This window comes from Tachyglossus aculeatus, chromosome X3, assembly GCF_015852505.1.
Source record: "Tachyglossus aculeatus isolate mTacAcu1 chromosome X3, mTacAcu1.pri, whole genome shotgun sequence".
NCBI classification, from domain to species: domain Eukaryota; kingdom Metazoa; phylum Chordata; class Mammalia; order Monotremata; family Tachyglossidae; genus Tachyglossus; species Tachyglossus aculeatus.
The window spans coordinates 31,110,210-31,128,662 of NC_052099.1; the positions used below are offsets into that span (position 1 = coordinate 31,110,210).

Sequence of the window (18,453 nt, forward strand, 5' to 3'; positions counted from 1 at the left end):
GACCGTCTCTCTATGTTGCCAACTTCCCAAGCGCTTAGTACAGTGCTCTGCACACAGTAAGCGCTCAATAAATACGATTGAATGAATGAATGGTCCAGACAAATCACTTAGCACTTAACAGCTTCAAAATATCCGAGGCATTGAGTGTCATCATTACTAACTTTATCTGTGGGAGATGACAGACTCAGACTCGCCCTAGGTTCTAATCCTGGCTCAGCTAATCGCTTGCTGTTTGACTTTGGGCATGCCCCTTAACTTCTCTGTGCCTCAGTTTCCTCAATTGTAAAATGGGGTTTCAATCCTATTCCCTCCTACTTAGACAGTGAGCCCCACGTGGGACAGAAATTGTGTCCAACCTGATAAAGTTATATCTACCCCGGTGCTTAGAACAATGCTGGATACATAGTAAGCACTGAAAAAGCAAAAAAAAAAAAATTACAGCTTGAAAGTCCATACAACAGATTGAATGTGAGTCCGAATGCAAAGCCCAGGTATTGTAGGAAAAGAGAGAGATTTCTTCTGAGATTTATGTGCGCTGATCTGTGTGTTACCTCAGATCCAGGCCCGAGAATTTAGGCGACAGAGGCAGGAACTGGTTACTGTGAATAGGATCTCTGAATGTGTTCTCTTCTAGCAGCCACTGCTGCTTTTCTGGTAAACTCTACGCTGGCTGGCTAACTCAGCTAGACATAATATTTTGGCTTTTTCTGGCCTTGGCTTCCAGTAAATCACATTAAGCAGAGTAATGGAATGCACACTGAGGCAGTGACAATAAAAACACAATTTTTCTGACAACCTTTCTGTTCCTTAAGCATCTGCTAATGTAACAGCGGCATAAAGCGGGACAGATGGCTCACTTCTGTCCAGAGAAGCCTGCGGATACGGAATAACTGAGGCAACCAGCTCTATTTGGGGGGGGCGTCTATGCAACCACTCTAAGGGGAGTGGTATTTTTGGTATTTTCTGGCAGGAGCTAATATCTGTGACTGAAAGTCCTGGACATTAGAGGAGAGATGAGCAGACTGGGGGAGCTTTAACAAGGTATCAAACAGAATGCCCAGGGAAACTCGGAGAAATTTATGATGATAGGGTGAATGCTTTCTTGAAATGAGCATCATGGGAACTGCAGGGTTTATGTTTTCTTAGGTACCCGGGAGTGAAATCTGACCGGTCCTCACACAGCACAACATCTAACTTCCCAGAAGTTTCCATTCCACAGGGGTGCCCCGAACCATCTTGTCCCGCCTGGTCCTACCAGTTCTTGCCGACAGCCCAAGGTCCCACAGCTGGTAAATGGCAGAACCCAGGTCCTCTTACTCCCAGGCCTGTGCTCTAACCACTGGGCCACGCTGCTTCTCTGCTATGACAAATGCCTGGACCAGCCCGGTGGCCACTTGGAGGAGAGGAAGTGGCGGACTGCGGAAATGCTTTGAAGGAAAAATGGAAAGGATCTGGCGACCAACTGAATAGGGTAGGTTGGTGTCAATGATGATGCCAAGGTGGAAAGGGGTTTCATGGATGAGGAAGGATGGTGGTCGTGTCAACTGTGATGGGTTGGAGGAGAAGATTTGGGAGGGAAGGTGAGGGGCTTTGGATGTGGTGAGTTTGAGGTGTCAGCGGGCCATCCAGGAAGCGGGAGGAGTGGTGAGATTGTAGATTTGGGAGTGAGTGAAAAGAAAATCTCAATTAGTGGGGAGGTCCCAGAGGAGTATCAGAAAGATCAGCCAGAGAGTGAGGACTAATAAAGCCAAGGTCTAGGAGAAGGGGGTGGCTCACAGTGTCAAAGGCAGCCTGGAGGCAGGTTAATCACTCAACCAATGGTACTTATTGAGCGCTTACTGTGTGCTGAGCACTGTATTCATTCATTCACTCCTTGTGGATGGAGCACTTACTGTATGCAGAGCACTGTACTAAGCACTTGGAAAGTACAATGCAGCAATAAAAATAATAATAATGATGGTATTTGTTAAGCACTTACTATGTGGCAAGTATTGCTCTAAGCGCTGGGGTAGATAGAAGGTAATAATAGTAATAATAATGATGTCATTTATTAAGTGCTTACTATGTGCTAAGCACTGGGGAGGTTACAAGGTGATCAGGTTGTCCCACGGGGGGGCTCATGGTCTTAATCCCCATTTTACAGATGAGGTAACTGAGGCACCGAGAAGTTAAGTGACTTGCCCAAAGTCACACAGCTGAAAATTGGTGGAGCTGGAATTTGAACCCATGACTTTTGATTCCAAAGCCCAGGCTCTTTCCACTGAGCCACGCTGCTTCTCTTCTCTCGTGTTGGGCACAGTCCCTGTCCCACATGGGGCTCACATGCATAATCCCCATTTTACAGATGAGGTAACTGAGGCCCAGAGAATTGAAGTGACTTGTCCAAGGTCACCCAGCAGACAAGTGGCGGAGCCAGGATTAGAACCCATGACCTCTGACACCCAAGCCCGGGCCTTTGCCACTGGGCCATAATCCCTACCCACAATGGGCAATTCAAGAGAGTTGGTAGACACCTAAGGCGGAGTAGAGTCTGTTGGATTTGGCAAGAAGGAGAATATCGATGACCTTGGAGAGAGGTGGGCTCAAGGAAGGGGTCATAAACTGGATTATAGAGGGTCAAGGAGGGAGTCTCAGAGGAGAGGAAGCGGAGATAGTGGGGAGGACCAGAGTCAACCAAGGGCCCGGGCTATTTTCTTAACTAGCTTTCGTGGGCCAAGTCCTGGATCTCATCAAGTACCACTTCTAAAACGCTCAGACACGTGAAATATGCTGTGGGTTCTGTCAGGGCCGCAGCGGAGAACAGAAGATGGAGAGGAAAAAAAGCTTTGCAGTACAGACTTTCTGTTTTCCCTTAGGGGTTTGTCAGACTTCACAAGTCTCTCCCTGCAGGAAATTCTACTTGTCAGGCAGCACCACTGTGCCCCTTGATGTTATGTGAAAGAAAGCAAGCCAAAGACAAATAGGATAAAATACATTTTAGGTATAGAAAATAAACTAGAGATGTCACGTGGCCGCCAACAGTAATGTTTAGGCTGTAAGCAAGGCTGGTTGTGTGAATATTTCATTATGAATGAGCACTGAGGTCTTCCTCTCAAAGAGGCTGGGCCAAAGGAAGCCGATTCCCGTAACCCTTTCCTGCCTACGGATCCCAGTCCCTGGCTCGGGACTACAGTCCCAGAATTCCTCAAGAGTTCAGGGTCTCTGGGGGGGGGGAAACTGACTTCTGGCTAATGGAAGCACTGGAGCTGAGCCAATCTCAGTAGGGCTAATGTGGTTATGTCAGCAACTGCAGAAACCCCCCCAAATCCAGGCTTATGCACTTACATGCTCTCTCCTTGAGGCTGCTAACAAAACTGAGAAATTGGCTCCAAGTTCAATCTCTCTTGTCTTCAGCCTATATTTACAATTTATATACCCATAATCTATGTAGTCATAATTTTTTGAAGGTATTTGTTAAGCGCCTGCACTGAGTTGGATACAAGGTAATCAGGTTGGATGCAGTCCATGTCCCATATGGGGCTCACAGTTGTAACCCCCCATTTCACAGATGAGGTAACTGAGGCACAGAGAAGTGAAGCGACTTGCCCAACGTCTCTCAGCAGAAAAGCGGCCGAGCTGGGACTAGAATACAGGTCCTTCGGACTCCCCGGTGCTCTATCCACTAGGCCACAATGTAAGCTTGAGGTGGGCAGGGAAAGTATCTACCAACTCTTGTTTTCTAGTTTTCTCCTAAGCATTTAGTACAGTGCTCGGCACCCAGAAAACACTCCATAAATACAATGGATTCAGACTTATTGGTAATCGAGAAACAACAGTGGTCCCTATTAATTGAAATGTCTCCTTGGGGGTGTGCTTCCAGAAAGCAGCCATGAGCAGGGAGGAGGCCCTCGTGGAAGACGTTTCTGAGAACGCTGGACTGGAAGCTCGTTGCGGGTGGGTAATTTGGCGACCGACTCTGATGTATCGTACTTCTCCCAGTGCTCTGCACACGGTCAGCACCCAGAAAATATAATTGCCAATGAATGTCAGAATCATGTTCTAATGGGAGCTTCCAGGCTGCTTGTGGTGACCTCGGGCCTTGCTACAAGGTATCGAGGACAGGATGACGGACAAAAGATTAGCCAACGGCCCTCCAATTCTGAATCAGCCTAACTTCTCTTGGTAGTAGCCACAGCCCAAGTTTTCGGGCCATGTCAAATCCTTTTGTAGGACCGCTCTTTTTTTTAAATGTTTCTTGTTACATGCTTCCTAGGTTCCAGGTCCTCTGACTCCCAAGGCTGTGCTCTTTCCACTAGGCCACGCTGCTTCTCATCTCTGCTCATCGCTGGGGCTACGGGGATGTGTGGGGGAATCATTTGACTTCTCTGAAGTGTTTAAATGAACACCCCCACATCCCCTTAGCTCCACTGATGAGCAGAGATATAACCAGCTTCCCAGAAGTCAGAGAGGGAGTCACAGGGAGAGCAAAGATCAGCAGATCATTGGCTCGGCAAAGCCTTCGATCTTTTCTGCCTTGGAATCCCACCTCATCACACGGGCTTATTTCTCAGCCTGGTCTTCATTCTACAAGGTAGACCTCAACGAGCTTTCCCTTCTGTCAGGTGGTGAGAATTTGTGTGATGTTATCAAAGTAGTGCTTGTTTGCTGCATGTGGCTTTTTCGTCCTTAAGTCCCTCATCAAGCCAGAGTGGGGGTTTTCTACAGGCCTCCTCTCTAGACTGTAAGCTCGTTATGGGCAGGGAACGGGTCTACCAACTCTGTTGCATTGTACTCTCCCAAGTGGTCAGTATAGTGCTCTCAAATATGAAAAAAGCTTAGACAAAAGTCAAACTCATCCAAAAGTAAAATTATGGCCACTTTGTGGGATGGATGGATTGTCTCTCCATAAGTTTGAAGGAAATTCAAGGCTGAGTCCCTGAATTCTCACCTTCAGAGGAAGCCCAAGGTCATTCACCCTGAGCAATTGTGGCTAAAGATTTCCCTTAATTTTATAAGAATTTTATAAGCGTGTCCTTTGGCTTTAAGGACTAACTGCCCAGCATCCAACAAATATCCTTTCGCAATGAGCTTACAGTCTAGGGGGGAAGACAGACATTGATATAAATACATTCTGGATATGTACATAAGTGCTGTGGGGCTGAGGAAGGGGTGAAAAAAGGGTGAATTTTTTTTTCTAATTCTGGGCTCATAGCTAAATTGTCATTTCAAAGTCAAAAGGTCCTCAGCTTCCCTCTCAGGATTCATACCTCTTTCTACCTTCCATTTAAGTCTACCTTATCTATTTATCCAGCTCCTCACCTGTGACTTCCAGAAGCTTCCAACACACATACACCCAGAAGTTGAGATCTCAGTGGGCACCCAATCTGGTGAGTTTCCTACTGTTCCCCTGGCCGAGTGGGTTTAGAGTGGATTCATATTTTTATTTGAGCCTTTCTCAATGGCTCCACTTAAGCAGTGCAACTCATTTTCCTGCCAGACTGGATTCAGTTAAACAACCTGTTGAGACTGTGAAATAAGTGAACTGGGCTGTATTGTCATATAAGAAGAGAAATTGGGGTCAGACATGAATATTTACCAACCTTTAATCACTAATGTTGCTAGTGAACCCATATTAAAACCAGCTCTAGAAAAATAAATACAGGTAAGGGACTACGTTGACCAGTGCAATCAAGAGAAACAGCATAGCCTAGAGGACAGAGCAGAGGCCTGGGAATCAGAAGGACCTGGGTTCTAATCCTGGCTCCACCACTTGTCTGCTGTGGGGCCTTAGCTCATCAATAAAATGGGGATTAATACTGTAGTTTCATGTGGGACAGAGAATGAGTCTAACCTGATTAACTTGTATCTACCCCAGTACATAGAAGAGTACTGGGCACATACTAAGCACCTAACAAGTACCATTTTAAAAATGCTACATTGATAAATGTTCCAGGGAAACAAACTCTTTCCCTCCTCCTTCCTCCCTCTCTCCTCCCCAAAAGGGAAAATATTAGAGTAATCCCAAGGACTAAGAAACTATTTCAAAAAGGCTCAGAATACAGACACGCAAACCTATCTTTGAACCAAATATTTTCATTTACAAATTATTCTAGGTCTTCAAATAAGAGGGGACTGGACTAAATGAAAATAGATAGGATTTGGGTTGAACGTAAGAAAGCCCCCTAACAATCTGGGTGTAGTTGCTGATTGGCTTAAAGTGTTTGATGGGCACTGCCTCGCTTTCCTTTAGAAAAACTGTTACATGATTACATATTTTTTCACTCCAAATGCAACCATTTTGGGACCCAGAGACTCCCAAAGCCACAGATTACTGGGGGGATCACTGCTCAAAACTAGGGAATCATATTTCAAGTTAAACAGTGTGACCATGGGTTTGAAAAGTGGGCTCATTAATTAGAATATTAGCAGGCTTCCCTTTCGATAGTTGATCTGACAGCTTCCAGAAAGTTTATCTTCCAGGGTGTTGCCCCTCGCCACCCTGGAATTTCACTCTCTCCCTACCCACCCAAGTTCTGGAGAAGGAGATCTGAAAGAGAATGAGGGGAAGGGAAATTTCCACGAAGAAAAATCCCCAAACCAAGTAGAAGGACTGAGCTCCAGGAGGAAACTAATCCCCTGGGGTACAACATCGGGGTCTCCAGAATGGACTTGAGGCTGGACTCGTTGCGAATCCGGGGCTCTCCAAAATTATTTTTCTCTGCAGGTTCCACTCAAAACCTCCCACGCAGAACAGGAGGGCAAAGATTACAGGGGAGAAGCTGCTGGTTTAGTGGATAGAGCACAGGCCTCAGAGTCAGAAGGTCATGGTTCTAATCACAACTCCACTGCTAGTCTGCCGTGTAAACCTTAGGCAAGTCACTTCACTTCTCTGGGCCTCGGTTCCCTCATCTGGAAAATGGGGATGAAGACTGTGAGCCCTAAAGTGGAACAGGGACTGTGTCCAACTTGACTATCTTGAGTCTATCCCAGTGCTTAGAAGACTGCCTAGATCATAATGATTTTTATTATTATTTGTGGTTAAAGCATGAGACTGGGAGTCAGAGGACATGAATTTTAATCACAGCTGTACCACTTGTCTGCTGTGTGAAACTGGGCAAGTCACTTCTCTTCTCTGGGCCTCAGTTAGTTCATTTGTAAAATGGAGATTAAAACTGTGAGCGCTGTGTGAGACATGGACTGTATCCACCCTATCTTGTATCTACCCCGATGTTTTAGTACGGTGCTTGGCACATAGTAAGGCTTAACAAATACCATAAAAAAGTGAGAGGCGGGGAGACCCATCTTGGCAAAGTCAAGAGGTCTGCTGTTTCTCCTGGGGACTGCAGTTTCAGAAACCCTCCGAGCAAGGCACACGATCCTGTTTCTCCCCAGCCAGGAATTCAAGCAGGGGACAGACCCCCTTTTACTCACAGGATTTCCGGTTTGCCCGCGATCGCTTCCTCTCCCTGGGCATCGTTCGCTGACTTGGCACTTGGGTGGCGGACTTGACGATGAGATCCATGATCTCGTCGGCCGCGTCGTCCGTGGCGCTGGGGGAATCGTCCATGCCGGCGTTCCAGGAACCGATCCGGCCTGCACCAACAGAATCAGGGGAAGCAAATGACCAGGAGGAAACCCCAGAGGAGGAAACCCCTTGGATTTAGCTGGAATGGCTTAAATGACAGAAATCTTTACCCGTGAGCTTTGGTGGTCCATCCGATGGAGATCTCACGCTGCCACCATTGGTCACAAAGCAAAGCCATTAAAACGTGTTTGGTTTTTTTCCTCCTTTCCTCCCAGTCCCCCTCCTGCCCCTCCCAAGTCCTTTGAATGTGCTTCTCTGCATGGTATTAAGTACTTACTCTGTTCCAAGCACAGAACTAAGCTCTGGGGTAGATACCACCATCATCATCATCAATCGTATTTATTGAGCGCTTACTGTGTGCAGAGCACTGTACTAAGCGCTTGGGAAGTCCAAGTTGGTAACATATAGAGACAGTCCCTACCCAGCAGTGGGCTCACAGTCTAAAAGGGGGAGACAGAGAACAAAACCAAACATACTAACAAAATAAAATAAATAGAATAGATATGTACAAGTAAAATAGAGTAATAAATATGTACAAACATATATACATATATACAGGTACTTAAGCAGGTTGGACACAGTCCAAGTCCCACATGTGGCCCACAGTCTTAATCCCCATCTTTACAGATGAGGTAACTGAGGCACAGAGAAGTCACACAGCAGACAAATGGTAGGATTAGAACCCTGATCCTTCTGACTGTCAGGTCCATGCTCTATCCACTAGGCTATGTGGCATCTCCTCTGCTCCCTCTGTATGTTCCTCCCCTGCTGGTCAGCCCCACTCCCCATCCTCTGCCCCTAGCTTGTAGACTACAAACTCGTGGGCAGGGAATATGTCTGTCCTACTGTACTCTCCCAAGAGATTAGTACAGTGCTCTGCACAAAGTGAGTGCTCAATAAATATGAGTGACTAGGAAAAAGCAGCCGCTCAGACCTGCAGATTCCTTCCAAGATGGGGGACAACGGAGGGAATTGGAAAGGGTGGTGAGAGTGGACCCTATCCCCCAAAGAGCCCAGGCCTAGAAGAAAGAAGGATATGGGTTCTAATGCCAGCTCCGCCACTTGTCGGCTTTGTGACTTTGGGCAAGTCACTTCCCTGGGCCTCAGTTCCCTCATCTGTAAAATGGAAATTAAGACCGTGAGCCCCACGTGGGACATGGACTGTGTCCATCCCGCTTAGCTTGAGAAGCAGCATGGCTCGGTGGGAAGAGCGCGGGCTTTGGAGTCAGAGGTCATGAGTTCAAATCCCAGCTCCGCCAGTTGTCAGCTGTGTGACTTTGGGCAAGTCACTTCACTTCTCTGGCCCTCAGTTACCTCATCTGTAAAATGGGGTTTAAGACTGTGAGCCCCCCGTGGGACAACCTGATCACCTTGTAACCTCCCCAGCACTTAGAACAGTGCTTTCAACATAGTAAGCGCTTAATAAATGCCATTATTATTATATCTAACTCAGTGCCTAGTACAGCGCCTGGCACTTACAAAGAGCTTAACCAATACCCTCCCCCCTACCACCTCAATGCAACCCCCTGACAAAACAACATCTTAAACGAGCAGATGTTGAAGGATGATGAAGGGGGGAGAGATGGGATGGGACAGGCTGTGACGGGTCAGTCAAATGTACTTATGGAGCGCTTACTGTGTGCAGAGCACTGTATTAAGCAGTTGGGAGAGTTCAATAGAACAATAAGCAGACACATTCCCTGCCCACAGAGAGTTTACAGTCTAGGCTGTGTCTGACAGATGCCAGCTCCCCGATGTCACCCCCGTTACCTCGGCTGGCTCGACTGCGCGTCCGGACCCCGAGGACGGAGGCACTCTCCCCACCCAGGGAGCTGGACGTCTTCAACACGGCCTTCATGTTCTCGTGCTCCACGGCGTCCTCCGCGTAGTCCAGACCCTGCGGCTGGCCCGGCGCCACGGCCGAAGTGCTCGAGAACTTCGCCGTCTGCAAAGAGAGGGCCGAGGCTGGTTATTGAAACGGCCTGGAGCCGAGAGCCCCTAACCAGAATACCGGGACAAGGCCTGTCACTAAACTCCCTCCAGATAAGCTCCTCCACTAGACAATAAGCTCCTTGAGGGCAGGAATCCAGGAAACAAACTCAGAGAGAGGCAGTGTGACTTGCAGCCACACTTGGAGCTTAAGTTTGGGAGTCAGGGATTGTGGGTTCTAATCCTGGCTCCGCCACTAGTCAGCTGTGTGACTTTGAGCAAGTCACTTCACCTCTCTGGGCCTCAGTTCCATCATCTGTAAAATGGGGATGAAGACTATGAGCCCCACGTGGGATCACCTGATTACTTTGTATCTACCCTAGCACTTAGAACAGTGCTTGGCACATAGTAAGCGCTTAAATATCATCATTATCCAGCATTTAGAACATAATAAGCGCTTAACAAATACCATCATTATTATTACAATATAGAGTACGAGACTGGGAATCAGGAGGACCTGGGTTCTAATCTCAGCTCGGCCACATGTCTGCTGTATGACCTTCGGCAAGTCACTTCTCTGCTTCAGTGACCCCATCTGTAAAATCGGGATTAAGAGTTTCCCCATGTGGGACAGGGACTCTGTCCCACCTGATTAACTTGTATCTACCCTAGCTCTTAGAACAGTGCTTGGCACATACTGAGCACTTAGCAAGTACAAATTATTATTATTACTCTGCCCAAGCGCTCAGCACAGTGCTCTGCACAGAGTAAGCAATCAGTAATTATCCGATCAGTAATTGCTACTGATCAGTAATTAAGCATTCAGTAATTGCTGCTGATTATCAAATCACCTGACACTCTAAACCTCTGTCCTAATCACGTTTCTACTCTACAAGAGTGAGAGAGAACCAAACTTTCAGGAGATACACCCATCGGCTGCTAAAAAATTCCAATCAAGAGAAAGCAGGTTTCCTCCACTGCAAGCAATGCCTTATTCACCACAGAATAACATGCTATTACACACTAGTTTAGGTGAATTTCTGATCTGTCTGACATTCAGAAGATTGGAAATTCAGGCATGGAGGAGTTTTCTGGATGGGCAGAAAACTATTTTCAATAGCTAATCGATATTAAAGAGTTGTCCAAACTGCAAAGAGGGCAGAAAGCAAATTCGTATCAAAATCTATAGAAAAGCGAGTTAAGTAATCCAAGCCTCTTATGCTTGTTTGGTGATTGAATTCTGCTGCTATAAAAACCACAACTGCAGATTCTAGGAGGATTGAGTCTTGCAAACCAAAAATTCAAAGCAAGGGACGTAATGATTGAAAAAAATCACAGAGCGCATTCAGACAGGACAAACGTGAGTTAACATCTGCAAACCCAACTTGATCTGACAACTTGGGGCAAACTGAACATCATGTTGTAAAAAAAATGTTATAGATCTTTGTTTGGCAGTGCCTTCTGACATTAAACAAGCAGCATGGTCTAATCCCAGCTCTGCCACTTGTCTTCTGTGGGACCTCAGGGAAGTCACTTCACTTCTCTGGGCCTCAGTTACCTCATCTGGAAAATGGGGATTGAGACTGTGAGCCCAACATGGGACAGGGACTGCATCCAACTCGCATGGCCTGTATCCACCCCAGCACTTAGTACAGTGCCTGAAACATTGTAAGTGCTTAACAAATACCACAATTATTATTATTATTATCTGGCCCCTCTGCTAACTCACTGAGGGAGGTGGTCTGGCCTGTATAAGGATTCCAAACCATTCCACTGTGCTAACGCCCAAGCCTTAGGGGATACAGCTGGAATACCCACAGCCGCTGCTGGGTGTGGGAAATAATAACAATTATGGCATTTGTTAAGCGCTGACTATGTGTCAAGCACTGTTCTAAGCACCGGAGGTTCTGGAGAACAGAAAATACACCATTTCTCTGGAAAATCAAGCAAACATGCCAGGTCAGGGCTAGCAGAATTGACCGGGTCTGGGACCACTGCATTGCATGCCTAAGACAGTGTTAGTGGCACCTGAATCGCCCCTTTCCATTTCACACCTTTTATCATGAGCAGATTCTGGCCCTAAAATACGCCTGTTTAAGTGCCACCATGGCCGGCCCTACTTTTCCCAGAAAATGAAGCAGTCGTGATGCACGGACACTTGCCGACGCTTTCACCCCCGTTAGGAGGTGGCCTGACCCTCTCTAGGCCAGGATGTAGGGCTAGAAGTGAAGGCTTCCTCCAGGATCACTGCTCGCTCGGTCAAACGTGGGCCACTGGGGCAGAGCGGCACAGGGACCCTTACCTCCTTCCCTTCCCCACAGCACCTGTATATATGTTTGTACATATTTATTACTCTATTTATTTATTTATTTTACTTGTACATATCTATTCTATTTATTTTATTAATATGTTTGGTTTTGTTCTCTGTCTCCCCCTTCTAGACTGTGAGCCCACTGTTGAGTGGGGACTGTCTCTATATGTTGCCAACTTGTACTTCCCAAGCACTTAGTACAGTGCTCTGCACACAGTAAGCGCTCAATACGATTAATAATAATAATAATAATGGCATTTATTAAGCGCTTACTATGTGCAAAGCACTGTTCTAAGCGCTAGGGAGGTTACAAGGTGATCAGGTTGTCCCATGTGGGGCTCACAGTCTTAATCCCCATTTTCCAGATGAGGTAACTGAGGCACAGAGAAGTTAAGTGACTTGCCCAAAGTCACACAGCTGACAATTGGTGGAGCTGAGATTTGAACACATAACCTCTGACTCCAAAGCCCGTGCTCCTTCCACCGAGCCACGCTGCTTTTCGATTGATTGATTGATTGATTGACCAGTCAGTTCACAGGAAGACATGATGACAATCCAGTGTTGAAGCTGCTGCTCAGTACTCAAAGTGACAGCCCTGGGGCCTCCCTCTTCTGGCCCTAGCTGACCTCCAGGGACCCCACAATCACTGCCCTGCTTCCAGCTTCGCCGCCTGCCAACTCCACCCTGCCACTGCATCCAAACTCCCATTCCCTCTTTCTCCCGGACTCACCTCTCCAACACCCATCACCTCCCCACTTTATGCCAGGGCTGTCTTGTCTTCCCTTGGTTTAGGGTCCTCATTCGCTGTACACAACCCTTATTGGCACCCTCTCAACTCTGGCCCCTCTTCCGCCCCTGTCCTTCCCCCAACAATGCCCCGTGCTGGAATACTCCCAACAATTACTTTCTTCAGCCCCCATCTTAGCTCCTCTCGGAAACCCAAAACCCAAGCAGAAAGCCCCCCAGAAACTTCACATCTCCAACTCTGTCAACATGAACCCTTCTCGAGGGATTGGTCCCGAAGGTTAAGTTTCTGCCTTGGATCTAAACACACATCTAGTCTAAGCAAGGAGTGCCAGTGAGGATTCCTCTAACAGCGAACGAGGGGCCATATACCTTTAAGGGATAGGGTGCTTTTTTTTTTCCCCAAAAAATTTTCCAGGAGAAAAACATCTGTTTCTGATCCAAATTTGCAAGGAGCAAAGCTAACTAGCAAAAGTCTGACTTGCACCCCAAAATATACATTATTCCGTGGGAAGCAGCATGATCTATTGGAAAGAGCACAGACCCAGGAGTCAGAGGTTGTGGGTTCCAATCCCCACTCTGCCACTTGCCTGCTGGGTAAACTTGGGCAAGTCACTTCATTAGGCCTCAGTTCTCTCATCTGCAAAATGGAGATTAAACGCCTGTTCTCCCTCTTACTTAGACTATGGGCCCTATGTGGGACTGGATTATCCTCTACTTATCCAAATGCTTAGTACAGTGCTTTTTATTTTATTTTATAGGTGTTTGTTAAGCACTTGTGTCAAACACTGTTCTAAGCACTGGAGGAGGTACAAGTTAATTAGATGGGACACAGTCCTTGCCCAACATGGGGCTCACAGCCTAGGTTGGAGGGAGTAAGTACTTAACAAATACCATCATTATCACCATTATTATTAGCAGCAGTAGTAGTAGTATTATCAACTCCATCTAGCCTACTAATTCTTCCTGGTCATTCCCACCTCCTCCATTGTGTTTCACTGCACCCAGCTAGCACGCTCACTCTCAATATACTGCAAGTTCTCCTCTGACACGGTTTCCCACAAAACCTGAGAGGAAATCAAGAATGAAGCATCCCACAGTAGTTTCTCTACCTGATTCTCATCAGCCCTGCTGTGATGACTTTGGGCCTAGATATCTTAGCCAGGTTCACTTCCATAATAATAACAATAATAATAATGGTATTTGTTAAGCGCTTACTATGTGCAAAGCACTGTTCTGAGCGCTGTATAATAATAATGATGGCATTTGTTAAGTGCTTACTATGTGTGGAGCACTGTTCTAAGCGCTGGGCTAGATACACGGTCAACAGGTTGTCCCACATGGGGCTCACAGTCTCCATCCCCATTTTACAGATGAGGTAACTGAAGCTCAGAGAAGTGAAGAGACTTGCTCAAGGTCACACAGCAGACACGTGGCGGAGCTGGGATTAGAACCCATGACCTCTGACTCCCAAGCCTGGGTTCCTTCCGCTGAGCCACGCTTAGATGTGCTAGGAACTTAGCTTCCAACAGAATAGAGAAAAACCCAAGGAATTCCCGACAGTGGCACTTGGTACGGAATCTCCTTCCTGAGGGAGCTACCAACAGGCAGAGAACTCCAAACAGATGAGTACGGAGTGACCTGTTTCGCGTGTCTAGTAGCCTTCACCATCAAGCACTTAGTTCACTGCTCAGCCCACGGTAAGTGCTCAATAAATACGATTGACTGCCTGTGTTAGGATTAAACAACACAGCACACAGGGCAAAGGGGCACACACCATGCTCTTCCACAACTCATACCTCGGCTTCATCTTCGTCATCAGTCTACCAGAGGGGAACAGAACCAGACCGAGAAGACAGAATGGATGCTTAGCAAGTATACAGTGGGCAAAAGACGGCAGAATGAATAGCAACTTAATGTCCCATTAAAAAACAGAATGAAAAGGAAAATAGATGAAAGAAAGAAATGCAAGCACAGTATCTCTCTCACAAACCCCTTTGGGTTTCATCTCTTTTTTTTAAAAAAAAAATGGCATTTTTTTAAGCTCTTAATATGTGCCAGGCACTGTTCTCAGTATTGAGGTAGGGACAAGGCAGTTGGCTAGGACAGAGTCCATGTCCCACGTGGAGCTCATAGTCTTCATCCCCATTTTACACATGAGGTAACTGAGGCACAGAGAAGTGAAGGGACTTGTCCAAGGTCAAACAGCAGACAAGTGGTAGAGCTGGGATTAGAACCCAGGTCCTTCTGAACCCCAGGCCCGTGCTCTATCCACTAGACCAGGCTACTCTATCCCCTTTGATTCATGGGTGAGCTCTTCCTCCATCTAAGCTAAAATGGTAAGGTATCTGGAGCACACTCGCAGGAGACATTACTAAAGAGGTGAATAATGATACTAATTATGGTATTTGGTAAGCGCAGGGGTAGATACAAGTTAATCAGGGCAGATACATTCCATGTACCATGTGGGACAGGGAGAACAGGTATTGAATACCCATTTTACAGTTGAGGAAACTTAGGCAGAGATGTTAAGTGACTTGCCCAAGGTGGCACAGCAGACAAGTGGCAGAGCCGGGATTAGAACCCAGATCTTATGATTCCCAGGCCCGGCCTCTATCCACTCAGCTATGCTTAGTAACTCGAGTTCCATCCCTACGCCCTTTCCCTGCCCAGCCTGGATTTGCAAAAAAACATAGCCTTTCTAATCCTCAACAAGGAGAAATGTCTATTATGTTCTTTCCATTTCAGAATTTTATCAATCTGACTAGTCCCCCACCAGAAGCTCCATTCTCTTTTCAGTCCGCTGTGGGCAGGGAATGTGCCCGTTAACTGTTTTAGTATCTCCCAAGTGCTTAGTACAGTGTTCTGCACACAGGAAGGGCTCAATAAATACAACTGACTGAACCCCAAAGAAAGGTACTGTCTCCACAGGGTATGAACCCTGAAATAGTCCCTCAATAAATACAACTGACTGAACCCCGAAGAAAGGTACTGTCTCCACAGGGTATAAAATCTTAGTGACCCCTGAAATAGTCCCTCGTGAAAATCTTATCTCTTGCCGCTCCTCTCTCTTGGTTCTATAAATATTCGTATTTAGAAATAACTATTACATTGTTTTTGGCCCTTGCAGGCTTTGCAACGTGCACTTCGCAGTGGCTGGAGTTATTAGGTTGCAGGGGAGAATGTTCCCATTGCTTTTTAAGGCTCTGTTTCCTTCTTTGAACAGTCCCCTTGTTTTGCTTCAGGTAAAACTTGATTGAAGTAGTGCTAGCCGCCAGCAGTGGACTTTTGGTGCAGCTATAAATTCCTCTTTTTTGCATCACTGTATATTTTTTTTCTTCCCCCCAACTTCCCACCCCAGTGTTAATCCATCTGAGACAAATGGTGACATAGGCCCTTTGGAATATTAACAGAGAAGCCCTAAAGAAGGAATTGGAAAGAGCAGGGGAAAGACACTATGTCTGTGTCAAATCTATAAATACGTTTGTAATATTGGACAAATAAGGGGAAGAAAAGAAATCAGAAGCCAAGTACAGGGTCCCCTCGGCAAGCCACTCAAAGGAAAAAAACCTAACACGGGATTTAATTCAGCATGAAAGCGGTTCTGGGCTCCCAGGAGAAGGAGTAGGTGTCATGCCCTGGCACAGTGGATAGAACAACGGGCCTGTGAGTCGGAGGTCTAATCCTGGCTCTGCCACTTTGCTGTGTGACCTCGGGCAAGTCCTATCACTTCTCTGGGCCTCAGTTCCCTCATCTGGAAAATGGGAATTGAGACCGTGAGCCCTGCGTGGGATAGGGACTGTGTCCAACCCAATGTGCTTATATTCACCCCAGCACTTAAGTACAGTGCCTGCCCCACAGTAAACACATAATAATAATAATAATAATAACAGCATTTATTAAGTGCTAACTATGTGCAAAGCACTGTTCTAAGCGCTAGGGAGGTTACAAGGAGATCATGTTGTCCCACGGGGGGCTCACGGTCTTCATCCCCATTTTACAGATGAGGGAACTGAGGCCCAGAGAAGTTAAGTGACTTGCCCAAAGTCACACAGCTGACAATTGGCAGGGGCAGGATTCAAACTCATGACCCGTGACTCCAAAGCCCGTGCTCTTTCCAATGAGCCACGCTTCTTCCGTGGAAGTGCAATAATAATTGTGGTATACTTAAGAATACCACAATTATTATTACTATTATTGTCTGTGACAAGAAATTCTGGGGCTTTAAACTCAGAGTTGGCTGGGGCAAGTCCAGAAGAAATGGGACCAAGTTCCTGCCCAAATTAAGCACGGATTTGTCATTTGTGCTGACCATTTAGTGGAATGCAAAAAGAGCAGGAAGACAGAATGGGATAACTAAGGAAACTGAAGAATACCTCTCTGGCCTCTCCTCACACACTTTTTTCTTTAAAAAAAAAAGACTATTGGCCTTTGTCAACACAGAAAAATCCCACTCCTCTTTTTACTCCAGCTTTGTAGCAATTATTAGCTTTCTAGCAATTAGGGAAGCAGTGAAAGAGCACCAATCTGGGAATCAGAGGACTTAGATTCTAATCCCGGCTCTGCCCTTTGTCTGCTGTGTGACCTTGGACAAGTCACTTCACTTCTCTTTGCTACAGTTTCCTCTTCTGTAAAATGGAGACTTGATACCTGTTCTCCCTCCCACTTAGACTCTGAGATCCATGTGAGAGAAGGACTGTGTCCAGCCTGATTATCTTGTGTCTACCTCAGTGCTTGACACAAAGAGTTTAATACCATTGTTAATGATCCACCTCCCTCAGCACCCCTTGGAGAGGATCCTTCCCCACATTTTTTTTTTTCCTTTCAGGCCCTTCTTTGGACAGGACTATGCTATTTTGAAATATTTCTATAAACTTGAAATTTTTGGTGTTTTACTGGTAAGAAATATAAAAGCAAACATTCACAAATCTAGCAGACAGCTGTTTATATTACCTTCCTTTCACTGTTATTAAAAAGGAGTTTAAGATTTCAGAAATTACTATTTTTTCCCCAGGTTTCTTTTTTTTCCTTTTTGTTTTTAATTAAGGAATTCAAGCACATATGAAAATGAGAGCCTGATAATAACAGCTAAACCCAGACACAATGGCTGTGTCTGGATAGGCAGGCATATTTTTTGAGAGTATTTTTCCAGTGGAAAAATCTGTTTTGGAGATCTGCTTGGGGCAAATCTCACTTTCAGTGCCAAGTTAGTGTTAACCGGGCTTGCCACATGCAGACAAAGATTGTGTTGTCAGCACAGTGGCCCGATTGACCACGAGTTTCAGCCATTTTTTTTCCTAATCCCTGCAGGCCAGTCTCTGGAGGGCAGGGAATTTGGGAGAAAATCCAGCCCAGATGGGAAAAAATTCAAATAAGAAGGGAGACTGCAACAGGCTGCTACTGCTCCTGCTACTTACTGTGGGCAGGGAATGTCTCTATCAACTCTGCTACAGTGTCCTCTCCAAGTGCTTAGCACAGTATTCTGCACACAGTGAGTGCTCAAAAAATACGACTAATGGATTAACTGGCCCCTACCCGCACTGTGTAACAGCTCAGTTACAAAAAGAACTGCTTTATCAAAGCTAGAATTTCTCCCATCTCTACGGGGTGCTGAGCAGTATGGCTAGAGCACAGGCCTGGGGGTCAGAAGGTCCTGAGTTCTAATCCCAGCTCCACCAGCTGTCTGCTGGGTGACCTTGGGCAGGTCACCTCACTTCTCAGAGCCTCAGTTCCCTCATCTGTAAAATGGGGATTAAGATGGTGAGCTCCATGTGGGATAGGGCTTAGTACAGTGCTCTGCACACCGTAAGCGCTCAATAAATAAGATTAAATGAATAGGGACCGAATCCAACCTGATTAGCTTCTATCTACCCCAGCGCCTGGCTCATAGTAAGTGCTTAACAAA

At 46.3% G+C, this 18,453-nt stretch overlaps 1 protein-coding gene across 1 annotated transcript in view; it reads right to left on the minus strand.

Moving 5' to 3' along the window:
• FHOD3 (formin homology 2 domain containing 3) overlaps window positions 1-18,453 on the minus strand; it is a 335,498-nt gene that overhangs the window by 10,197 nt on the left and 306,848 nt on the right. The window contains 3 exon segments of the mRNA XM_038770188.1: window positions 7,411-7,572; window positions 9,335-9,509; window positions 14,348-14,371. Of these exon segments, the coding sequence (XP_038626116.1) occupies window positions 7,411-7,572; window positions 9,335-9,509; window positions 14,348-14,371 (361 nt within the window).